The sequence below is a fragment of the Podarcis erhardii genome (assembly GCF_964252035.2).
Source record: "Podarcis erhardii genome assembly, chromosome: 6".
NCBI classification, from domain to species: domain Eukaryota; kingdom Metazoa; phylum Chordata; class Lepidosauria; order Squamata; family Lacertidae; genus Podarcis; species Podarcis erhardii.
Genome location: NC_138510.1, coordinates 97,104,297 through 97,128,651, shown reverse-complemented (window position 1 = coordinate 97,128,651; position 24,355 = coordinate 97,104,297). Strand labels below are relative to the sequence as shown.

At 45.1% G+C, this 24,355-nt stretch overlaps 1 protein-coding gene across 3 annotated transcripts; it reads right to left on the bottom strand.

Moving 5' to 3' along the window:
- Positions 1 to 3,276: 3,276 nt before the first annotated feature.
- Positions 3,277 to 24,296, bottom strand: KIAA0040. Of its 3 annotated transcripts, XM_081865191.1 has the most exons (4): positions 23,571 to 23,640; positions 9,705 to 9,900; positions 6,597 to 6,709; positions 3,277 to 5,465 (listed from the first exon to the last, which is right to left on the bottom strand). In XM_081865191.1, the coding sequence occupies exon 4, from the start codon at positions 5,355 to 5,357 to the stop codon at positions 5,052 to 5,054; it is 306 nt and encodes a 101-aa protein (XP_081721317.1). In that variant the 5' UTR covers positions 5,358 to 5,465; positions 6,597 to 6,709; positions 9,705 to 9,900; positions 23,571 to 23,640; the 3' UTR covers positions 3,277 to 5,051. The 3 variants fall into 3 exon arrangements, with proteins under 3 accessions (XP_081721317.1, XP_081721319.1, XP_081721318.1); XM_081865193.1 differs by lacking the exons at positions 9,705 to 9,900; positions 23,571 to 23,640 and adding an exon at positions 24,277 to 24,296; XM_081865192.1 differs by lacking the exon at positions 9,705 to 9,900 and having other exon boundaries at positions 23,571 to 23,732.
- Between the last annotated feature and the right edge of the window lie 59 nt (positions 24,297 to 24,355).

The following is a 24,355-nucleotide window of genomic DNA, read 5'->3' as shown; positions in this document are numbered from 1 at the left end:
GGTGTTTGCTTGTTAATAAAAATATCTCTTCTAAATTAAATCTGGAACTTCATGTTCATATTTGCTTCATGTGGCAAATATGCTGTATGAAGGTGCTATGAAATATGTGAGGGCTCCACATCCTTTATTTTTCTCACATGAGGCAGCTGAGGAATGGAAGAGGGGAAATGGCCATTTTTTTCTGGCAGTGTCCTTCTCATTGCACTCAGAGAATAGCAGAAGTTTGAGTAAAGCAGAGATGGAGAGAGAATGGGATGAAAATTGTGGTTTTAAACAACAGCAGAGGTTTGTGTAAGCAGGGATAGATGTACACTGAGGGGTTGGTCTTTAAATCACAAACAAACCAGGTTTAACAAGGAGAAATAGCAGAGATGGGGTCAACCCAGAAGCTAACACAGCAGAGCCTTTCCAAACTCCCTTTTCATAGTTCTCAAATTTAGTTTTAAATGCCATTTTCCCTCCTCACTGGTACTCCTTCCTCACTCTGCTCAAACTTCTGCCATTGTTTAAAACTGCCACATCTTCCCTCTTTATTCATACCTCTGCTCTTATTTAAAACCACCATTTCCCTCTCATTGTCTTTCCACCACTGCTTTACTTAAACTTATGCTGTTTTGAACCACCACTTTCTCCCTCTTAGTGTCCCTTCCTTCTCAGTCCCCTTCCGTGGGCACTGCTATTGTGCAACTTGCCTTCCCTTTAACCCCCTTCCCAGCCCCGACTTCATGCAAATCTGGGATTGTGATGATTCCCTACATATCCTCCAATGGCTAAGCTGATTTCACGCAATTCCGGTATTGTGGTGCAGCACGACAAATCCTCCAATGGGGGCTGTGTGATGACAGCCTTATAATTTTATGTATATAGGGAGAGAGGAAGATGAGCTTTAAGTCCCTCTCCTCCCACTACCAGAATTTTCCCAACAGGATACTCTTAATTTTGTGGAGGGAGTGGTAGGGAAAGATTCTTTTTCTTTAGTAAAAACATAACTTCTCCCCATCGCATATGTGAAACAAAGTTTGTAATCTCTAGTGGTTGTATCGGTTCCAAGGCACAGTGAAAGCAAATGTGGGTCAGTGATTAGATTTCTATCTAGTGGCCTGGTTTTAAATCCCAGCTGAGCCAGGAACACAGAGGAGAGTCTTGGACAAGTGTTTCTTAACTTCCAGTTTAAAAATGGTTATCAGATTTTGGGAGAATGAATAACTACAAAAACTGTTATAAAAACACTTTAAATAACAAATACCGAGAAGTCCAGGAGGCACAAATTTCACCAAAACTATACAGGGCCCCAAGTATCTAACTTGTTGGTTTTTTGTTTTTAAATAACTCTTTATAGACAGAAACATAATAGTTTAGTTTAAAGAAAGCTTTAAATTCTGCTGTAATCAAGCTAGTACCTGTCTTGTTTGCTTCTGCATTCTGCTTAAATTTTATTTTTGACCACTATGGTTAATTACTTATGCTTGTTAGAAAAAAAATGTATTTCTATACGATTGCCAATTTTGATACTTACTGTGGATCTTGAAACATTTCAGAAATATTTCACATTGTTTAGCAAAGTTTATAATTTAGCCACAGAATGTAATGGGGAGATCCTTATTACTTATAAATAAAGATATTTTAAAGTTATATTCTTAGAATTCTTTATGAAATCCAACCTACACAGAACATAAAATGGCAGTTTTAGTCTAGAGTTCTTCATGTGTTGTGCAAAGGAGCACACATCTAGTTGAAGCCAATGTACCTGCTGAACTTACGTGGTTTCTTGAATCTGAAAGGCGCCCAACTCAGTTGGCCAGGGTCCACACACATGCTCTGTTTTGACAAATGTTTTTACACTTTCGAGTAATACCTGTAAGATAAGCTAAGAGAAGATGATCTGCAACAGCAAGTAGACCAGTTTGACTCAGGCACAGGAGTTGCTGCAGCACATCAAGAATCACACGTTGTGGTTGTGATGTTGCACTGATGTCATGATTTGTGACTATGCCAGTGTGCTAGGCACGGCCACAGCTGAACATCTGCCCTGGGAGGAGGAGGAGGAGGAGGAGGAGGCAGGCACAGACAACATCAAGGCTTGCTCCAGTCAGACTGTCCCGTCCCTGGCCCAACAACCTTAAAAGTTGTACCATCTGCTTTAGTCCTTTAAAACTGTGAACCGCCTTAGTACAAAGGCGGTATATTGACAGGGATGAGCTAGGAAGATTACGGCAGTGGTTGCAGTCTTCCACCCACCAATATTATTGGTAATAATCCACTGGAATGATTGCTGCCAGAATGGAAAGAATTCTCTTATTGGCTAAATTAATCGACTCACTGCTTACATTTATGTAACTGTACATATCCAAAATCTCTGTATCTGTGCCTTTTTGTGAGGTAACACAATAGAAGTAAGCATGGAAAACCACTCTTAATTAGAAGCGAGGCCACCTGTAGTATTTTTTCATTTACTGTGACAGAAACGGCACCCGAGCAATCTCAAAAAGTAAACAGCTATGTCCTTAACTTCATCACTCAATTTAAGTTGACCCCCCACTTAACTAAGATTCAGCTGCAAGGGCCTTCTGGCAATTCCCTCACTGCAAAAAGGGGGTTACAGGGAACCAAACAAAGGGCCTTCTCGGTAGTGGCACCCTCCCTGTGGAACGCCCTCCCTTCAGACATCAAACAGATAAACAATTATACAACCTTCCATAGGCACCTGAAGGCAGCCCTGTGTCGGGAAGCTTTTAATGTCTGGTGTACTGTGTGGTGTTTTATATTCTGTTGGAAGTCACCCAGAGTACTGGGGCAACTAGATGGGGGGGGATACAAGTAATGAATAATAATAAGGCTGTAAACTTAAACACACAAGGGAATGTCTCAATTACTCCTGGGTAATTGTTTAGGCTTCTGCTTCATTGCTTGCTTAGCCTGGCAGTCCCACTTGTAGGCACAACAGCTGACTAACAAGAACCAGACAGGCCTGGTACCACTTGCCTTACCAAAAAAAGCTACAAATTCCCTATGTGTGCATGTCAAGCACCCAGCACACCACACAACAACTGGGTGTTATGCTTGGTAGGTTACAATTTGTGCAGGCCTGAATCTGTGGACGAGAGCTTTTGTGATTGTCATCAGATTTCAGCTAAGAAAAGATAAGCATTTCAGCTCCCTTTTCATCTCTGCGCAAACCGCTTTCCTGCGGCCAGTAAAATAATAAAACTGTTTTCTTTTCTCTCCCACCCAGTAAATGAGAAGTAGAGGCTGAGACACAATAAATAATCAGGTTAGTTTCATTTAAATAAATTTATTTTTTAAATAAAAGGCTTGTTGGGTTGGGTGCTTTTTTGTTTTTTGTTTTGCATGTGTGCATAAAGTGTGCAATATAAGGGCAATCTCGGAATGCATATACAAAAACAAGGCACAGGACAAGTATTGATGAAAGAAAGGCAGTTAGTTGCACCACTGCCTAAGCCTAGGGCAGATCAGCAGGTGGACTTCCTAGGAGTATCTAAACATATACCAGCAATTGCCTGGACAGGGCAATTAGCATTCCATCTACAGACGACCTGAAATGTTGGCCCAAGTTGAAATTTCTCCCAAATTCCTGGATATGCTGATGGGTATGAGGCCCTCATAGAAACGAGTTTCATAGCTCTACCCCATTCACGTTTACACAGAAGCAAGTCCCACCGTATCAAAGGGGCTTGCTCCTAGGTAAGTACACACAGGGCGACAGTCAGTAACTCCAGGGAGTTAGATATGGGCTTGAGGAAGGCTTTGATCTGCTGTGTGGAACCTGGGAAAAAACTCTGTCCAGGATCAGAGAGGAAAGGAAGCTTTGGGATGAAGACGGAAATGGAGACACCACTTCTAAAGCTGAGAAAGAAAAAAAGGGAGGGACGGAGGCGCTGAACCTCACTGCCTAAAAATCCTGCTCAAGGCCCCCTCCCTAAGATTTAACCAGACTCGTGAGACTGTGGGCTAGAAACCTAGAACCCGTTGGAAGAGTTGAGATTCTTGGTTATATGGAATTCTGTGGCAACAATAGGGAGTACACAAAGCCCTAATTATAACCCTTGGGGCAGATATTGCGGTGGATTTGTGAAATCTGGCATCAGGGTTAGGGGACTCTTGTCATTGGTCAGGGCGAAGGTGCATGCAATTCCACATCCGTTTCCAACAGTGAAGAAGCAAGGTGCTTCCAGGAAGCCCACAGGTAGGGTGTTAAGGTCACTGCCTTCTCTCGTTATTTGTTTCCCGGCGTGTGGTACAAAGACTTACACTCCCTCGAAACCTAGAGGATCCCTTAGGCCACTTAGGCAACCTGGGTTCCCACTGTTGTTGGACTACAACTATTATCTCTGACCACTGGCCCTGCTGGCTAGGGATGATGGGAGTTGTAGTGCAACAACAGTAGGGACCCACTTTGAGAAACTGAGGGTGAAAGCCACTGATGGCCTTGTCCCACTCCACTAATCCCCTCTTAAAGCCATCTAAGCCAGTGCCCATATAAAACATTTCAAAGAAGTCCTCTGTCCCTGTGGGTATGCATATGGTGACAGCGCTGGTTTGTAAGTACATGTGGTAGTTTGTCAGGGCATAGTTTGCTAGTGCCAGTCCAAGGCTTGTTTAAGAGTCACAGATACCTGTTCCTTAACTGCTAAAAGAGCTGGCAAGTCTGTTCAAGCAAGTTGTTATGTACACATTGGACTAGTATGTCTGCTGGCATGGCTGTTAGCTCACGCCACCTGTTTGTGATCCACGCTACAACAATCAGTGTGCATGTAAATGTGTGCCCAACTGAAGACTCCCCAGATCATCCCGGTGATGGGCCAAGATAGCTTCTTCAATCCAAACACCTTTATAAAAAGGAAAAGGGAGGAAACAGCTGAAGGTCAGTGCTTAAAGGCGAGGGACCCAGCATGATTTGTCCTCAGTCCTAGGCTATGTGGCCCAAAGTGCAATGTGAGACATTTAACAGAAGGGTGTGTGTGTGTGTGTGTGTGTGTGTGTGTGTGTGTGTGTGTGAACACACACAAGCTCCTGTCCACCCCTCCTTTTCTCTAGGCCAGCAGCGATGGCCTCTTTTCCAGCATGAGCGCTTTGGGCTGTGCAGAAATCCACAGGTCCTCTTCTTTCTTTCTCCTCCTCATCTTCTTTCTCCTCTTCTCACTCGTGCTGTAGCTACCGCTGTCCTTCCTCCGACCGCCACAGAAACAGCAGTGGCAACAGACAAAGATGCCGACCAGGAGCACGAGGGTGGGGAGCCCCAGAAGCACAGCCAGGCAGACGGTGTTGTAGACCCCCTCCTGGTGTTTGGAGAGGATGAAAGTCCAGATCGAGTGGAAAAACTGACTGATCTGCTCCATGGCTGGAAGAAGGGCGGGTGGGATGTTAGACCACTCAGCTCGCCTGCTGGGTCTCCGTCTGCTGCCCAGAGCACATGGGTCTCGTGTGCAAATTCCTCTCACCAGCTCCTGTGCAGGTGGGAAATGAAAGGTAAAGCAAGGCTGCCATTGGGTATCCCCTTCAGATATTAGCCAAAGACTTCTGCTGGTAAGGCTATTATGACACCCCACAGCTTTAAGAGAGTGAAGGTGGCATATATGGCTCTCCCACTTCCATTTTATTCTCACAACAACCCTGTGAGGTAGGTTGGCTGGGAGACAAGTGAATGACTCAAGATCACCCAGTGGAGCCTTCAGATGTTGGACTCCCATTAACCCTTGACCCATAACTAGGGAGGGTGGGAGCTGTAGCTGAATGACATCTCGGGGGGGGGGGGAGGTTTAAAGCAGGCATTTTGTGCAGGCCAGTAACTCAAGATTTGTATAAGCTAGTGCTGGGGCTGAACTTTGGAACTGGCAGAAGCCTGGCCTAAACAAGAGGGATGACACTCCCTCCCCCTTTCCTTTTGCTTTTCAAAAGTAGGAGCCAAATTTCAGGAGGTGGGGGGGGAGGTGAGGGGAGCCCCCCCCCAAATAATCTGGAATGGCACTATGCTATTGTCCAAGCAACAGCTGGGGCGGGAAAATGGCAACTGCCATTGGAGACAGCTATGCCCCACTGTCAATGTCCCAACAATATCACAACAGCTCTTGTGATGTGACATTAAAAAAAAGGCATTTGGAAGCAGCAGGAGTACTGGCAGGTTTCACCTCCTCTCACAAAAGGTGAAATGCCACCTGCTTTTCATTATTATTTTATTGTTCATTCCAGTTCTATACTGCTTTATATTTTTAGGGGGGAGGAATAACAAAGCCGTTTAGAGCTTACATTAAAATGGTAAATAAAACATTGCAGAAGAAATTAAAATGTAAAACATAAAAATAATAGTCTGTGAATGATGCCACAAAATGGGGGTGGCGATTTACCACATGTAGGTATAACTGTAGTCAAACCCCCCCCCCCCATTTTGAAACTAGCTTCTCACCCCTTTCAAATTCACCATGAATCAAACTGATGAATCAACTCCTGATTCAGGCAGGCAGTGTGACTTGTTTTGTTTTCAAAGGGCTGAATGGACTTTTTTCAGTTACATGTGTATTTGGCCCTCTCTATTTTTCTCTTTCCCTTTCCCTTTAAAAGGCAGTATAAAATCCAAATACCTTGAGAAATTGCTTCAGGGAGGGGTGAAGGAGGGGTGCCAACAGAGGCTTCCAAGCCAATCAACGCAGTGCACAGGTGTCTTCTGCAGTGAACATACAGAACCAAGTTTGATCTAGGAGAGAAGATTGTACATTTAAGCAAAATCCACAATGGGTGCTTCGTCAAAAAGTTCAGTGTTCAAATTATATACATCTGCACCTTCCCAGACTGATTCTGACTTGCTGTTGAAGGCTATCATGGGCCACACTGAGCCTGACAATGCTTGAGGAACAGCTCTAGGGAAAAACAGCAGCAGGAGCAGCAACAGATGTCATCAGAGGATGTCAAGGGGGCAAATCTCTTTGGTATTTTATTTGCACTTCCTGTGACCCTTGGCTCATGCTTAGTCACTTTCTCTTGGGCTTCCAGGACAACTATTGCCCCAGTTCTTATCATCAAAGCCTGTGCAGTTTTGCAAGTTTTCATATGGCTCCTGTTTCTAAACACACGTCTGGGTTTTTGCTATAGCCACAGCATATCAATGAATTTCTACAATGGAATAGGCCGTGAATAGATAGGTCTGATTCTCATCTCCAGTACAAACACGGGGCATGTGGGTGCTTTGGGTGCTGGGGGTGTGTGTGTCATGGCTTTCTGTCTCCTCCCCGACTTCCTACCACAGATCACACTGCCAACATGTGGGGTTCTCTGAAAGGACTGTTAGCAGAGTTCATTCTGCAGCTGCAAATGCAGCTCACTTTCCTACTAACTTCTATTCAGCACAAGTATTAGCTGGAGCTGCAGTAGCAAAGAGGGAGGGAGGAATTAGGCTAAGGTTACCAGACGTCCCCATTTCCCGGGGACAGTCCCCGGATTTACAGATCAGTCCCCATACAAAATCCATTGAAGTTGAAAAGTGTCCCTGGATTCATTGAAAAAAATCTGGCAACCTTAAATTAGGCAGCTAGGTGCTTAGCATCCTCCTATTGAACAAATATTTTTTTTATATAATCCTCTATTAGGTATAGCAAACCACCCATTATCAAACAGACACCATATACAAACTGCAAAATATAAGCTCAACATAATAAGGTTTATCCCGGTCAGATCTTTAACTCCAGAGAAAATCAATTTGCATAAATAATACAATACAATTGAACAAGTATCTAACACCCAATGAACTAGCTCTGCTCATTTTCAACATTGATTTCACTTCATGAAACCTCTCCTGCCTAAAGCTTCCCAGTGGCAAAGTTTCTATGTTGCACTGGGGTTATAAGCTTGACCAGTTTTCTCTAGCTCCAACCTGGAGACATATGAAACACACAAACAATTGTCTTGTTCAGACTTTTGGGGTGTCCACTGTGGTGGGTATGTATTTGGTAGTCCTGAGCTCATAGACTCGTCTCTTTTCCTATCTGATTCCAGCAGTAGGTATGTAAATACATGAACATTTGCACTATGGCAAGACTGTCTACACAACAATACCCTCATGGAAGGCTAGTCTAAGATAGATAAGGTGGTAAAAGGATGAACAGAGACAAAATTTCAGTGCAAATGTTTCTTGTGCCAAACAATTCAGAAACAACACCTGAGCAATATATCTAAAGTAAGTGTCGAGCTTCTCAAAATGAAGCATCCACACCACCAGGCACACCATACAAGGCACATGAGCATCATGTCCAGCCAATGCTTTGTTTTGGTGTAAAGCAGTCAAGCACAGCCAATACACAAATGGGTAAATAAGCTGAGTTTCCACTATTTTTGTTTTAAGCAATCACTGTTTTGGAGAGATATGACCCTCTTGACTCTCCACTTCCTTTTTAAACTTTCCCCTAATTTTAGATGTTTTCTTTAGAAGTCAGATGTGACCACGTGGGACTTCCTTGGCAGCTTAGCTTGGTGAAATTAGCACATTGCTGAACCTACTGTCTGCTTTTATACTGAACTTAAAATAGAACTTTAAAGAAACTGAAGCCTTAGCCAGTAAAGTTAATCCACACAAGACGTACTGAAGGTACACTCTTCTAGATGTCTACTTAGAACTAAGCCACACAGAGTTCAATGAAGCTTACTCCCAGGTAAGTATGCGTAGGATTGAAGCCTAGAGTAACTTTTCCTGTTGCTAAGTTTGCTTGGGGCTCTTCTCAATTTAAAGGTGCTTTGCCCCTTTTAAAATTAGCTTTAGTTTGGGTTTCTCATTTAAGATGGAACTGCAGTCAATCAAACCTTAACTGTTCAAGAAGCACACTGACAAACTGGAACGTGTCCAGAGGAGGGCAACCAAAATGGTCAAAGGCCTGGAAACGATGCCTTATGAGGAACGGCTAAGGGAGCTGGGCATGTTTAGCCTGGAGAAGAGGAGGTTAAGGGGTGATATGATAGCCATGTTCAAATATATAAAAGGATGTCACATAGAGGAGGGAGAAAGGTTGTTTTCTGCTGCTCCAGAGAAGCGGACACAGAGCAATGGTTCCAAACTACAAGAAAGAAGATTCCACCTAAACATTAGGAAGAACTTCCTGACAGTAAGAGCTGTTTGACAGTGGAATTTGCTGCCAAGGAGTGTGGTGGAGTCTCCTTCTTTGGAGGTCTTTAAGCAGAGGCTTGACAACCATATGTCAGGAGTGCTCTGATGGTGTTTCCTGCTTGGCAGGGGGTTGGACTCGATGGCCCTTGTGGTCTCTTCCAACTCTATGATTCTATGATTCTATGTTATGGCAGAGATAAACCACCACAAGATAAGTTGCTACAGAATTACCTCTATAGGATTCAGCTTCTGACTTTTGTTTGTGTCAGCTAAATAAAAACCTTCTCCTTGCAGAGATAATTAACTTGCCTGTCTGTTTTATTCCTCTATGCTTTCTTTGCCTTCGGCTTGCTTGCTTTTATTATCTTAAAGCTGTGCCACAATGCAGAAGGCACATTCCAGGCTTGGAGTAGTAAGAGAAAAAGAGGAGCCGCAACACTGCAAAAGACCACACATAGTTGCGTAAAACGTGCATATGCTAATCTATCTGTATAGATGCAAATTTAAGAAATCGGTTACTATCATTTCAGCCAAAATATTGTTGCATCCCACCCTAACCTCCAGGCAGTAAGAGATTCCAGGGGTTCAAGGCACTTACCCAGGGTTTGGTTTTCTCAGAATGAGAAACAGTAGAGACTGTGGTGTTTAGATTTATTTACATATCATATATGCAACCCAAGCCTTCAATGGAGGGGCTCACAGCGTTGACACCCCAAGAGGGTCTTGGGCTCAAGCCCTCTGGTTTTCATCTGCTCCAGAGGTGAGGCTTAATTGCTCAGCTACCATCACCTGGCCTGGGAGTGTGTGTGTGTGTGTGTGTCCCATGATCTACATCTGCAAAACAATCAATCCACAGCTGGGCCATCTCCAAGAATAGGAGCAGGAGTCAGCTTAGGAAGGCTTAATTGCACAAGGCCATCTACAGCTCCTCAATTACAATTCTTCTGCATTTCCACTACAACAGTGTTTTAAGAACTTTGTTGAGGGGGAAACGAATACCCATTAAGCCTGTCTGTTGGGTTAAGAAATGCTGGTCATTTCTTAAGTTATGTGATCTGTGTGGCTTCTTTGTTGATGGAAAACAGGAAATATGCACACCAACAATCCATGCTTGTATGTCTAATCTTCTATGAAGCTCTGTTAAGAAATTATATTATGTTGTATGACTGGTCTAGACTGTTAAGCAACTTAATTATATCTTTATATTGAATTGTACTGACTTTCATTTTAATGATTATAGTAATTTAGTTCTGATACTACTTTTCTCCGGTATCATTTTTCTACTGTTTTCTCCTATACCCCTCAAAGCTCAGTGGTTCTGGTCATTGGTTCCCTTAGGCCCTGTTGACACCAATGGGACTCAGGTTAGTCATGGGCCAGACCTAGATATTTTGGCACCTGAGGCAAATGACAAAATGGTGTTGGATAGAAGAGCTCAATATTCCCCCCACATCTGGCAACCAATGCACCCCTTGGGTTTCCGATAGTACATGGGTAGATGAGTTTTAAAAGCCTGGGACAAAAAATTCACGCCCTGTATTTAGCATAAACTCTGCAGGTGTATACTCCATTATGATTATATATATATATATATATATATATATATATATATATGCATCAGAAGGCTTAGTTTGGTCAGAATCGAGCACACATTTGCAGAGTTAATGCTAAATATGGTACATTGCTTCCAGTAAATGAGCCAGCGTAGAGGATTGTGAAAATTTGTGTCCTAGGATTTTTAGACTCATCTTTCCATGTACCATCTGAAACCCAAGGGGCACATTTGTTGCCAGATGTGAAATATGTTGGCGTTATTTTCAGTTCTCCTACCCCACTCTGAAGATCTACATTAGGCACAAGAAGGGGCGAGAAGAACAAATATCTACATTGGGATCCTGCTGCCTGAAGCTGTTGCCTCACCTTGCCTCATTCTTGGGCCGGCCCTGCTAATGCCCCATTGACAGCAACAGGATTTAGGCATAACTAAATTTCTGTTGCTTGGAGCCAACGTTTTCTTATTTCAATCCTTCTTACAACAGTTTTGGTTGGTGGATTATACTGTATCTCCAAACTAATCGAAACCACATCAGCGTCAGCTGAGAGCCCAATTTATTTATTGGTTGGCCTTATAAGATGTTATCTCCCTGTTCTGCAATTGGAAGTAATCTGATGTTACTTGAGGTCAGGGAGAGCTGCATGAATATCTAAATGGACAAAGGGAGCCTCATCACACCCTGCCAAGCCCCCACATGGCAGAGAGCCATGCGACTTGCCTGAGGATGCTCAGGAAGTTTCAGGCATAGCCAAGAACGGAACCCCATTCTCTCCTTAATGTCTTCTTTCCCTGAAGCACAACAGCCTCCTTCTCCTCTGACCTAAATAGACTCTTCAGCGCCATCGGAAGGTGTCAGCCCTCAAAGACATGCACCCCAGCCCTTACTTCAGGTTTACGAGGCTTCCCTTTCTCTTGTCAACAGGGGACAGAGAATCATAGAACTTTAGAGTTGGAAGGGAACCTGAGGGTCATCTGCAATGCAGGACTGTGCAATTGTCCCATATGGGGACTGGACCTGCGACCTTGGTGTTATCAGCACCACGGTCTAACCAGCTGAGCTACTGCAACTGTCGCTTGGAAGGGGAATTTTTCAAAAACCTTCCAAGAGAATATGAAGAACAATTGCGTTAGCTTTTCCTTCCGATTTCCCTTCAGTTAATGTTTAACTATCAAAGCACAGCAGTGCGTGGCACCAGGGCCCATTTTAATATCAATCAACTATAAATATTAGATTGCAAAGAGCTGGTGAGGGGTACAATTCAGAGTTTCAAAAAGGTGATGGTTGAATGCAGATCCTGTCTTAGTCTGCTGTCTGAGCTTTATCCTTGTTCACTTCTTTAATTCTTTCATCTCTTCCATTCTGCTAGAAATAGTCTGATTTGCAGAATTCTGCTCAGATTTGGCCTAATTGCTGCAGCAATAAATAAAACAGAATAAAATGCATAGTTCTATGAAATCCCTGCCATGTGCCTCTTCTTTCTTGATCTGCAGAACTGTACAGGCACAGCATGTTTGATGAGGAAAAAGAAACAGAATAGGTAGGAGTGGCGCACAATTCTCACGGGGAATTTTTCAAAAGAGATGGTAGAAACTGGAAACTTGCAAGATGAAATTCCAGATCTAAAGGGGCACACAGAGCTTTTAATAGCCTCCTTGGCATCAAACTGTTTGCACAGAGAGAGAGCAGACTCAACAAAAAAGTGAGGAATTCCAGCGAACATATACAGTTTATATTACCAATCCTGCCAACATGTTCTAATAGCAAACATGGTGTTTCTTGTGCCAACTAGTATGGCAGTGGAGTCGGATCATCATCAGACAAGGTGGAAGACTCCCCAAGTGTGCAGGAAATTGTTATTTTGTAAAAGAGAGGAAGAGACGGACAAGAGGAGACAACCCCACTAGACCTCCGAAAAGGGGGAACACAAGCAGAGTGCTGTTGGTGGAAGACAACGTCTGAAAGAGTTGAAAGCTCCTGAATGAAAACAAGGCTGTCATTGTTATAAGCAGAGGTGCAAGAACAGCCTCCTGAACAACATAAAAAAGAAAAGGCAAGAGTATGCCTTCTGGCATTTATGATGTAAAAAAATAAGAAAGGAGAATTTCAGGATGTTCGTTATTGATTTTGCATGTACTCAGGAAAAGAAAAGAAAATGACACGACTTTTTTTTCTCCCAGAAGAAATGCTTAATCCTTTAAGGTTTGCATTATTGTTGTTAATTATAGTAATATATTGATTTTTATCACATTTTCTTTCTATTGAAGTATACTAGCATTGTAGCAGGAGGAAGCCAAACCAACCAACCAAAAGCCCTACCATCAAATGAGTTATTTACCGTATTTTTTGCTCTATAAGACTCACTTTTTCCCTCCTAAAAAGTAAGGGGAAATGTGTGTGCATCTTATGGAGCGAATGCAGGCTGCGCAGCTATCCCAGAAGCCAGAACAGGAAGAGGGATTGCTGCTTTCACTGCGCAGCGATCCCTCTTGCTGTTCTGGCTTCTGAGATTCAGAATTTTTTCCCCTTGTTTTCCTCCTCCAAAAACTAGGTGCATCTTGTGGTCTGGTGCGTCTTATAGAGCGAAAAATACGGTAATAGAACCATAGAGCAGGAAGGGACCCCAAGGGTCATCTAGTCCAACCCCCTGCAATGCGGAATCTCAACAAAAGCATCCATGACAGATGGCCATCCATGCTGCACTGCTTAAAAACCATCCAAGGAAGGAGAGTCCACCACCTTTGGAGGGAGTCAGTTCTACTGCAGAACAACTCTCACCTCTGGTTTGAGTCCTACCCCCCAGAGCAGGAGAAAACAAGCTTGCTCCATCTTCCATTTCATTTTTTTATGCTGCCTTTCCAAAAGTGTGCAAATGTGTATTGCAATGTCATCAGTGCTGCTGGTAAAAAATTCCAGTACAGTGGTACCTCGGGTTACAGACACTTCAGGTTACATACACTTCAGGATATAGACTCCGCTAACCCAGAAATAGTACCTCGGGTTAAGAACTTCTTCAGGGCTTCTTCCAAGAACTGCTTCAGGATGAGAACAGAAATCGTGCTTCGGCGGCGCAGTGGCAGCTAAAGTGGTGCTTCAGTTTAAGAACAGTTTCAGGTTAAGAACGGACCTCCAGAATGAATTAAGTTCTTAACCCAAGGTACCACTGTAATTCAGAATCCCAAAATATTGGAAGAAATTTGGCAGGGGAGGGTTCCACAATTATCCATAGTATGAGCAACACTTGATAGCCCCTCTCAGCACCAAGGGTAACAATGCACACCTGTTAATTGATGGCACAGCAACCCAGCACACCTTTTCTGAAACTCTTAGTGAGTACCTATATAAGCACGTAACTCAGAACAACTGTCCTTCCCTAACCACTTTACCGATGGAAAGGATTAGGAGGAGGAATTAATTGCCCATTGTTCTAGTTACATATTTTATTCACTCATTCATTTATGCAAATTGTAACTTGTGCATGGAGGGTAAGGGGAAAGATGTTGCAGAAAATCAACAGATCACTTTAAACATCCAGTTTGCCTTTTTCTGTTTGAATTGTCAACTCTTTGGGGGCAGGTTTCCTTACCACTTATCTGTAGAAGGGTAGCAAATGCAGTGCCCTCCAGTTGCTTTGGACTACAATTCCCACCATTCCTGCCATGCTGCCAGGGGCTGATGGGAGTTGGAGTTCAACATATCTACAGGATACAACATTGGCTATCCTTGATTTTTAGGATTGTGTGGTGCATCATGGCTCTATAAACCAACCTTCCCCAGACATGTATGCTAGCAAATGGTAGCTTTCGTCAGTCTGTTTCCAATTTCTTTTGCCTTCTAACCCTGAAAGGCTCTTTTATTTGTTTTTTTGAGGGGGAGAGAATCAATCCATACAGTGTGCAACCCTCTGAATGGTTTTTAGCTGGGTGTGTTAGAGAAAAAGGCGAAGGGCGTGCAATGCTCTGAGAGTTTCCTCTTTTAACACTCAACTCCAGTCTGGGTGGCAGAGCACAGAAATACATCAAAGCTGCAGTCTTCACACTTTTTACTCCCAAGCCTTCTGTGGGTTGGTAGGCATGACTAGAGATTAATGGTGCAAGAGTTCCTAGGTCACATTACACCACACATGGAGAAACAGGGAGGAGATGATGCACAGAAAGTGTGCGGGGAAAAATAAGTTCAAAATACATTGGGCCAATAAAATCTTTATTTTTGTGCACATTTAGAATGTTCTCTCTCTCCCCTCTTTTAATTATTTATATTTTTTATTTTCCTGTGATTGGTGCTTTCCCTTTTTTGGCTTCTTTGCATGCAAGATAAAGTTCTTGCAACCACCTGCAAGTCTTCATGCAATCACTGTGTCAACAGGTTTAAAGGCTTCAGTGAAAACAGATAGTATTTGCAGGGTTGTTTTTTTAAAAACACAGTACATGCAAAAATAAAACATGAAAGTCTACCCCCTTTTCAAAATTGTACTGACAGTTATCCATAATAATGAGGGAATATCTTAAAAACATGAAGGCATGTTTCCAGTGAGTTAAAAATGGTTTGAAAGAGGAATTGCCGCTCGTGGTACTCACACCTCTTACACTTTTGATTCAGGTAAACATGTTTTGTAGGTTTTATTTTTTTACTTTCAAAATCCTGCAAAACCTGTTTGGTCAGTGGAGAAGAAGATGTGTGTGTTCCCTGTGGAAAGCAAAATCTCTCTCAAGCCACTTTCTTTTACAAAACTCCTCCAGAGGTGCCTTTTTTTTCTCCACTGTTCCTTTACCAGCAGTTGGCAAATGTAAGTCTGACAGATAAAGCTTCCCTCACCATTTACATTCATGCTAGGAAAAGCTTCTTCTCCTGACAATACAATCCTATGCATGTCTACTCAGAAGTAAAGGTAAAGGGACCCCTGACCATTAGGTCCAGTCATGGCCAACTCTGGGGTTGCGGCGCTCATCTCGCTTTACTGGCCAAGGGAGCCAGCATTTGTCCTCAGACAGCTTCCAGGTCATGTGGCCAGCATGACTAAGCCGCTTCTGGTGAAACCAGAGCAGCGCATGGAAACGCCATTTACCTTCCTGCCAGAGCGGTACCTATTTAGCTACTTGCACTCTGACATACTTTCGAACTGCTAGGTTGGCAGGAGCTGGGACCGAGCAACAGGAGCTCACCCCGTTGCGGGGATTCGAACTGCCGACCTTCTGATCGGCAAACCCTAGGCTCTGTGGTTTAACCCACAGCGCCAGAAGTAAGTACCAGTAAATCCAGCTGGACTTACTCCTGGGTTAGTTGGCATAGGAGTACGGTGTAAATTTCTGTGTCCAGCATCTACTATGGTACAGGTCAAATGCTACAGATAGAACACACACTATAGCAAGTGGAGAGAACAATGTGAAGAAGGCTCACCCAAGACATTTTCCTGCCTGAGGCAAAGGAAAAGCTGGCACTTCCCCCACTCCAAATCCAGAAGCTGAACTGGAGACTGAATCTTCCCTTTACACTGTGTGTGTGTGTGTGTTGCACAGACTGCTCTGTCCTCCAACAGAAGGAACAACTGTGGGGCTCAGGATCTGCCCCCTGAGATGGGGGCTGGCCCCAGTACAACATATTTTTTGCCTATAAAGGTTTAAATGCACTTTCCAATACAAAAAAACTTAAAGAATGCTAAAATGATTAAGAGTTGTTGTAAAATTGTGAACCCTCCACCCTCCCTGGAGATGTTTGTTATATGAAGCAATGTTGCCAGCAGAATGTCTGAGATCAAGAAGTGATGTTTGGGCAGCAAGACTATATGTGTGTGTGTATGTTTGTTTAAAGGGTTCATGTCCGGCTTGCAAATATCACAGACTCATTCCACTTACCATAGTTTTTGGGTCCTGTGAGGTTAACAAACAACAAGGGGTGCCAGTAGGCCAACCAAGGTGACTGGCCACTCTGTATTTTGATGTGTGACAGGGTTTTGTGTGTGTCAGACTGGGATCTGAGATGGCTAGTAGCGGGGCTCCTTCTTTTCTTGGGAGTTCAGATCCCTGGTATGCTAAACCTCTAGAGAGAAAAACAAATCCTTTGCTTTCTAGAATTAAGCATATGGTCACCACTTTTTTCTTTGCGAAAAAGAAGCAAGACAATTCCAACATGTATCCTTTTTCCCCATCACTGCATCTACTTATCAGAAAGACAGCAATACAAACTGAATTTCTGCTTGCCATTCAGCTGATAAGAGGAAAAAACAACGCTTGTGGATAAGGGTCTTCATAGCACAGTAGTTTGGCTGCAATGACAAACCTCTGATGTTGGGAGGAAAATGTGTCTGGCTCTGCCTGGTGAGAGATGCTCGCCCTCCCTGGAACAACAGGCATTGCAGCAGGAGGGCAGGTGTCTTGCGCATGCACACACACACCTGCGCACACGCACACACAGCATTCCCATTGCATTCTCTTAATCCTAAACATAGTTATTAGGGAGCAAGCCCAGTGTAAAATCAAAGGGCTCATTTCTAAGTAAATATGCTCAAGGTCAAAGTGCAGAAAATAGAACGTTTATCTGAGAAAAAATTAGGTAGGTAGCTGTGTTGGTCTGACGCAGTGGGAAAGCTTTCTGAAGTATCTGAAGAAGTGTGCATGCATACGAAAGCTTATACCCAGAACAAACTTAGTTGGTCTCTAAGGTGCTACTGAACATTTTCAAATTTTTTTTTACTGAGAAAATTTTAATAACTTTAACCACAGATGGTACTGCAGCAGACTTGAGTCTATTGCAGCATCTGAACTGGCTGCATACAGAAGTACGAAGGACGAAGCCACACAGTTTCATCATATAAATCACAGAAGGTTTTATTCCCACCCCCTTTATTCCAATCCCTGTATATATGCTTATGTTTCTTTAGTTTCTCAGACATTAAGAACAGGAAATGTATTTTTAGGAAACCAAATGCCGAGATTCTCACCTAATCATTTGGATGTTTGAGACAGAAGGCTTTCCTGGGAACCCTAGGCTTGTTTGGACAATTATTAAGAGCTCATTGACAAAATGGGAGGCCTGATCCCTGAACGGCATCTTGTCCATCGCTAAAAATCTTCCCCAACTGCAATAGACAGCTACAGGTGAGTTGTGAATTTACTTCACAGGGGCAAACTCATGGTAAAACCGTGGAACAGGCCACAGGATCCTCAGTAACATGCAGGGATTTCATGCATAGCTGTCAACGTTTTCCTTTTTTAAAGGGAAATTCCCTTATTCTGAATAGGATTCCTCGCAAGAAAAGGGAAAAGTTGACAGCTATGATTTCATGGCACGTGTAAGTGGTTCCCTGATAGGCAGGTCAGCGTGGAAAGGATTCTCTAGGTAAGGTAAGAAAAATGTGCCACAGAGCTACTAAGGAGAAACCATCACTCTTCTGACTCAGGGGTGACACTGACTTATCTCCATGTGAACCAAGATACAGGCAAAAGCTCTTTTTGAGCCTCTACAGTGGCTTGGTCAGAATCCTTCCCATAACCATCTGAGCTGCTCATGAGTGTTTCCTACAGTGTCCGATTCCTCCATGGCTACTAATTCCAGCCTTTGAGTCCCTTGAGTTTCACTTTCATCCATTTGTCTAGTTTTTATTTCCTTGGTAAAAAATTGTATGAAAATCTGAATCACAGACACACACATTTTACAAAACAAAACTGAGAGGCAGAGTGTGTTGTGCTCACTGAATTTGCTTTTGCTTTTGTCCCTCACAGAATACACACAAACTGTGGTAATTTGACAGTCATTATTCAAGGCACCTTCTTTTCTGCCTATCATCTAATACCCTACAACAATTCACTGAATTAATAAAGACTTAAGCTGACATCCTATAATCACTCACCTGGGAGTAAGCTCCATTTAACTCAATGGGACTCACTAAACGTGTATAACACTGCACTGTAAGGGATGCAACTAAAGATGGATTTTGTAGGCAATGTAGCTCCCTTTGAAATGCAGAATTTCAGTGCAGTGCAGAGAATTTAAGGAGCAGTCACTTAGTGGTACTATTAAAGTTGGCTGTTGCACAGGACCCTGAGAGCTGGACCCTTTTTGTCCTACTCACGTGGCCAAGATTTGCATTTAACTTACTGGACACGCCTGATGGGTTTTGGTACTCCACCTCGGTGGATGCTGCAAGTCTCTTGAGACAGCCCCTCCTCACCCATCCTGCCAGGCCCTGTGGCTTGCCTTGCCCAAGTGGCTGGGCCTCCTGCCCTTAGCAGGTGCACCTTCCCCCAATGTGACCACAGGAACATGCAAAAGAGAGGTTTTCTAAATGCACCATTGCTCCCAAGTCAACTGTCCGAGGGGCGGGGGCGTTAAAGGCAAGTGCAGAGGCCAGAGAAAATCACTAAACTAACCCCCAGGATCTGTACACCCTGCCCCTTTTAAAAGATTTGGAAATTAAAGCAACTTTTTGGCAAGCATGCTTCTAATTCCTGAGGACAGACAACAACATTCTTCAGCAGAGCTCTTTGCTCTGACCCCTGTTCTAAACTCCAGGGAGAAATGTGACAGTGTTCATAAACAACATGGTGAAGCTCTGACAAGTACTTGGCCGCTCAGAGAATCCAGTTTTTGGCTCCTTCCCCTTTCCCTCTGGCTCAGCCTCCGCAGCAGGGCCTTCTGATGCCCCCCATCCTCTGCCTTAGGAGGGCTCCTGCTTAGAGAGGCACACAGCAAGAGAAAAAAGTATTTGATCCCCTGCTAAATTTGCCCATTTGCCCTCTGACGAAGAAATGACCAGTCCATAATTGTAATGGTAGGTTTATTGTAGCTGTGAGAGACAGAATAGCAACAGGAAAACCCCCGGAAACCCAGAAGACAAAAGTCAGAGATTGATGTGCATTATAATGAGTGAAATAAGTATTTGATCCCCTATGAACCAGCCAGATGTCAGGCTACCTGGTATCTTCACTGTGTGTAAGGAGCTGAGATTAGAAGCACCTACTGTAAGGGAGAGGTCTTGCCTGTAATCCCAGCTCATTACAGTACCTGTACAAAAGACACCTGTCGACAGAAGCAATCAATCCAGCAGATTCCAAAGTAGCCACCATGACCAAGACCAAAGAGCTGTCCAAGGATGTCAGGGACAAGATTGTAGACCTGCGCACGGCTGGACTGGGTTACAAGACTATTGCCAAGCAGCTTGGTCAGAAGGTGACAACAGTTGGTGCAATAATTTTCAGATGGAAGAAGCACAAAATAACTGTCAACCTCCCTTGGTCTGGGGCTCCATGCAAGATCTCGTCTCGTGGAGTTGCAATGATCAGGAGAACGGTGATGAAGCAGCTGAGAACTTGTTGATGATCTCAGGGAAGCTGAGACCATAATCACCATGAAAACAGTTGGTAACACACTACGCTGTTGAGGACTGAGATCTTGCAGAGCCCGCAAGGTCCCCTTGCTCAAGACAGCACATGGACAGGCCCGTCTACAGTTTGCCAATGCACATCTGAATGACCCAGAGGAGAACTGGGTGAAAGTGTTGTGGTCAGATGAGACCAAAATCGAGCTCTTTGGCATCAACTCAACTTGCCGTGTTTGGAGGAGGAATGCTGTCTATAACCACAAGAACACCATCTCCACTGTTCAACATGGAGGGGGACATATTATGCTTTGGGGGTGTTTTTCTGCTATGGGGACAGGACACCTTCACTGCATCGAAGGGACGATGGACGGGACCATGTATCGTCAAATCTTGGGTGAGCACCTCCTTCCCTCAGCCAGGGCATTGAAAATGGATAGAGGATGGGTAATTCCAGCACGACAATGACCCAAAACACACAGCCAAGGCAACAAAGGAGTGGCTCAAGAAGAAGCACATTAAGGTCCTGGAGTGGCCTAGCCAGTCTCCAGACCTTAATCCCATCAAAAATCTGTGGAGGGAGCTGAAGGTTCGGGTAGCTACACATCAGCCTTGAAATCTTACTGACTTGGAGAGGATCTGCAAAGAGGAGTGGGACAAAATACCTCCTGAGATGTGTACTAAGTCATCTTTTGCAAAGGGATCAAATACTTATTTCACTCATAATAATGCACATCAATCTCTGACTTTTGTCTTCTGGGTTTCTGGGGGTTTTCCTGTTGTTATTCTGTCTCTCACAGCTACAATAAACCTCCCATTACAATTATGGACTGGTCATTTCTTCGTCAGAGGGCAAATGGGCAAATTTAGCAGGGGATCAAATACTTTCCCCCCTCCTTGTACATATAAATCTGGAACCCACCACAAGTGTTCCAGGGGGCCCAGGCTAGTCACAATGATCACCCCCTACCCTCAAGCAAGAGCTGAAGAGCCAACAATATTGTCTGACAAAGGCAAAACAAAGGCAAGGGACCTTTTAGCCCCCTCCCCTGTTAGTGTGAAAAGCACCCTTTCTTGAAGCACCTCAGGGCCAGACTACACAGGACGTATGTTATCCATGACTGCAACTCCCAGTGTTGCACCTGCAAGTTCCTGAATTGCTTGGAGTTAGTGCACCTTCTCTACCTGCCCCAATCAAACACCTGCCCCTTCATGAAGCTGTTCTTAGCTCCACCAGTGGGTATAGGGCACCTGCATTTTGTCTGTCTTTCCCCCTCTACTGAAGCTACTAGCAACTTCAGAAGTTCGCAAATGGATGGCTGCAGGACGATACTATTTCCATAGGGATGCGGGTGGCGCTGTGGGTAAAACCTCAGCGCCTAGGACTTGCCGATCGCATGGTTGGCGGTTCAAATCCCCGCGGCGGGATGCGCTCCCGTCGTTCGGTCCCAGCGCCTGCCAACCTAGCAGTTCGAAAGCACCCCCGGGTGCAAGTAGATAAATAGGGACCGCTTACCAGCGGGAAGGTAAACGGCGTTCCGTGTGCTGCGCTGGCTCGCCAGATGCAGCTTGTCACGCTGGCCACGTGACCCGGAAGTGTCTTCGGACAGCGCTGGCTCCCGGCCTATAGAGTGAGATGAGCGCACAACCCTAGAGTCTGGCAAGACTGGCCCGGACGGGCAGGGGTACCTTTACCTTTACCTTTACTATTTCCATCAGGAAAATTATGCAAGGGAAAAGGTGGCTGCTCCAACCAAAATCAGACCTGCTTCTGATTTCAGAATAGATATCCGAAGAGGAAGCCACAGATTCCTTGTGTCACTCACATGCACCTTGACTGCCAGTTGCTCAATATCATTCACTGCACCTTAGCTGAACGACAGGTGCCCAGTAAGGGAAGCTCTGCTAAACTGGCCTCCCTTGCTGTTCACACTGGATAGGGAGGGGTTAAAGAGCCTCTGGCTTGTGTCTCAGCTTGGGAGAAATTGGCCTAATGTGCCTATAGACTGCAGGTGAGTAATAAAAGAGACAACCTCTGGGATCCAGACTTGGCCCCAGTGACTTCCAGTCGCCCATCCCTATGGTTAAGTCATGCGTTTCTTCATTTCTTGCACTGTTCCTGTGCCAAAGTGTGAGTGAATACAGAGGTATGCAAGTTTTGGGCATGTTGGGGATGATTAACCTATCTGAGCACCAGCGGTGGAAAAGCTGACAGTAAGAGCTTTTTGACAGTGGAATTTGCTGCCAAGGAGTGTGGTGGAGTCTCCTTCTTTGGAGGTCTTTAAGCAGAGGCTTGACAACCATATGTCAGGAGTGCTCTGATGGTGTTTCCTGCTTGGCAGGGGGTTGGACTCGATGGCCCTTGTGGTCTCTTCCAACTCTATGATTCTATGATTCTATGAGCACCAGCAGTGGAAAAGCAGTGTGGAATTCTAGGAAGCCAATGCAAGTGAAATATGTGTCATTTTTAGTGTCGGTCTGGGGTAACCAACACGGGGCACTCCCTATGTTATTGGACTACAACTTCCATCGGCCATGACCCTCAGTTGTGCTGGCTGAGGTTGATAGGGACGGCGTCCACAGCTTGAGGAGGGCACCACGTTGCCCACCCTTGTTCTATATGGACTTTGGCAAACTTGCCATTAACTCCACCTATGCCAGGTCACACACTCAGCATCAGCAAACTAGAATGACCACCATCCCAGGGATCTCCATCCCATTCACATTTTTTCTTTTTCTTTTCTTTCCCCCACCCATTCACAATTGCTCAGCTGCTAGTGAAGTCTGGTCCTTTTTGTTTTACGAACACACCACAGCGAGAGCATCATCTGCCTTCCACAACAACATTTTCCCTTGTGAAAAATTCTGGGCCATCATGCTCACTATTTGAAACCCCTGGCATTAAAGCCTGTGGCCACCTTCTTATTGCGGGAGAGAAGAAGGCACATAACCTCTTTTTCATTATACAGTGGTACCTTGGGTTACATATGCTTCAGGTTACAAACTCCGTTAACTCAGAAATAGTACCTCGGGTTAAGAACTTTGCTTCAGGATGAGAACAGAAATTCTGCTCCGGTGGCACGGCAGCAGCGGGAGGCCCCCATTAGCTAAAGTGGTGCTTCAGGTTAAGAACAGTTTCAGGTTAAGAACGGACATCCGGAACGAATTAAGTACTTAACCCGAGGTACCACTGTATATGTTTACAGGTAAAATATGGTGGTTGTTTTTTTAAAAAAAGAAAAAAAATCTGGGTTACTTTCAGTTTACATCTCTGTGTTAAAACAGCCTCACAGGACATATGTACCGTAATCCTGCCTGCCCTTATAGCACTACCAGTCCCACTTCCCCAAAATGATGCCCAGCGAAACATTTCTCTTTTTTTAAAAAGCGCTGTTCTCACTCTAGCAGTGACACTACAGTCTCGCAGCTGAACAGATTCCACATTGTCTCAGGGCTCCAGCAAGAGAACTGGGCGACTCTTACACGAGTTGTTGGTGGGGCTGGCACTGCCTGGCTAAGCAGACTTGGCCACGTCGTTTTGCCGTGTGAACCCCATTTTCTCCCCCACAAGACATATAATCCGGAGACTCCTTCCTACCTTCCCTCCCGGGACGAGTCTCCAGCTCTTCTCAGTATTTCTTGAAGTGCGGTCTTGCCCAGGTCCAGATCAAAACCAAGGCAGAAGCCCCGGGGCGGAGATGAAGGACCCCGCCTCCCTGCCGGCTCCCCCCGAGCCCGGCGCCAGGGGCGCGCCCCCTCGCAACACGCGGCTTCCGCCGGGCTAACAGTTGCGGGTGGAAGGATGAAGCCAGGAGTTTTCCCGATCCCGTCTTCCAGCCACCTCCACCGCCTCTTGCGGCAGCCAAGTCCGGAGAAGGGCTCTTTTGTCGGCCCCGGGTCCGCTGCCCGTCTAACGCGGCGACCTCTCCGGAGCCCCCCAGGTCGGGGCTGGGGAACCGCCACACCGCTGAGCGCGCCCGGAATCGGGATCTACTTGGGGAGGGAGGGAGCAGGCGAGACCCGGACCCCGAACCGACGGCAGGCTTGAAACCAGCTTCGGCCCGTCGCGAGTGTTTGGCTCCCCGTCCGGGTCTCGCAACGCGCCTTTACTTGGGCGCGCAAAGCGGCCCCACTTGGCGCAAGGCGACGCGTCTCCAAGGAAGGGCCGGGAGCGCCCAAACGGCGGGGAAACGGGGGCGAGGCTGGACGGCGGGGTGGGCAGAAGGGGCCAAGGCTGTTTGGCTCCGGGTCGAGCTGGACTCTGGAGGGCAGGGAATCAAAGCAGCGCGGCCGCCCCAACTTACCGGCTGCTCCTCCCTCCACCCGCGCGGCCCCGAAGTTTCCGAGCTGGCGACGAAAGCAAAACAAGAAGCCGCCCGGGCC

What these genes read in the sequence shown, in the direction of transcription:
- KIAA0040 (XM_081865193.1), bottom strand. Translation starts at nt 5,357, where the DNA reads ATGGAGCAGATCAGTCAGTTTTTCCACTCGATCTGGACTTTCATCCTC.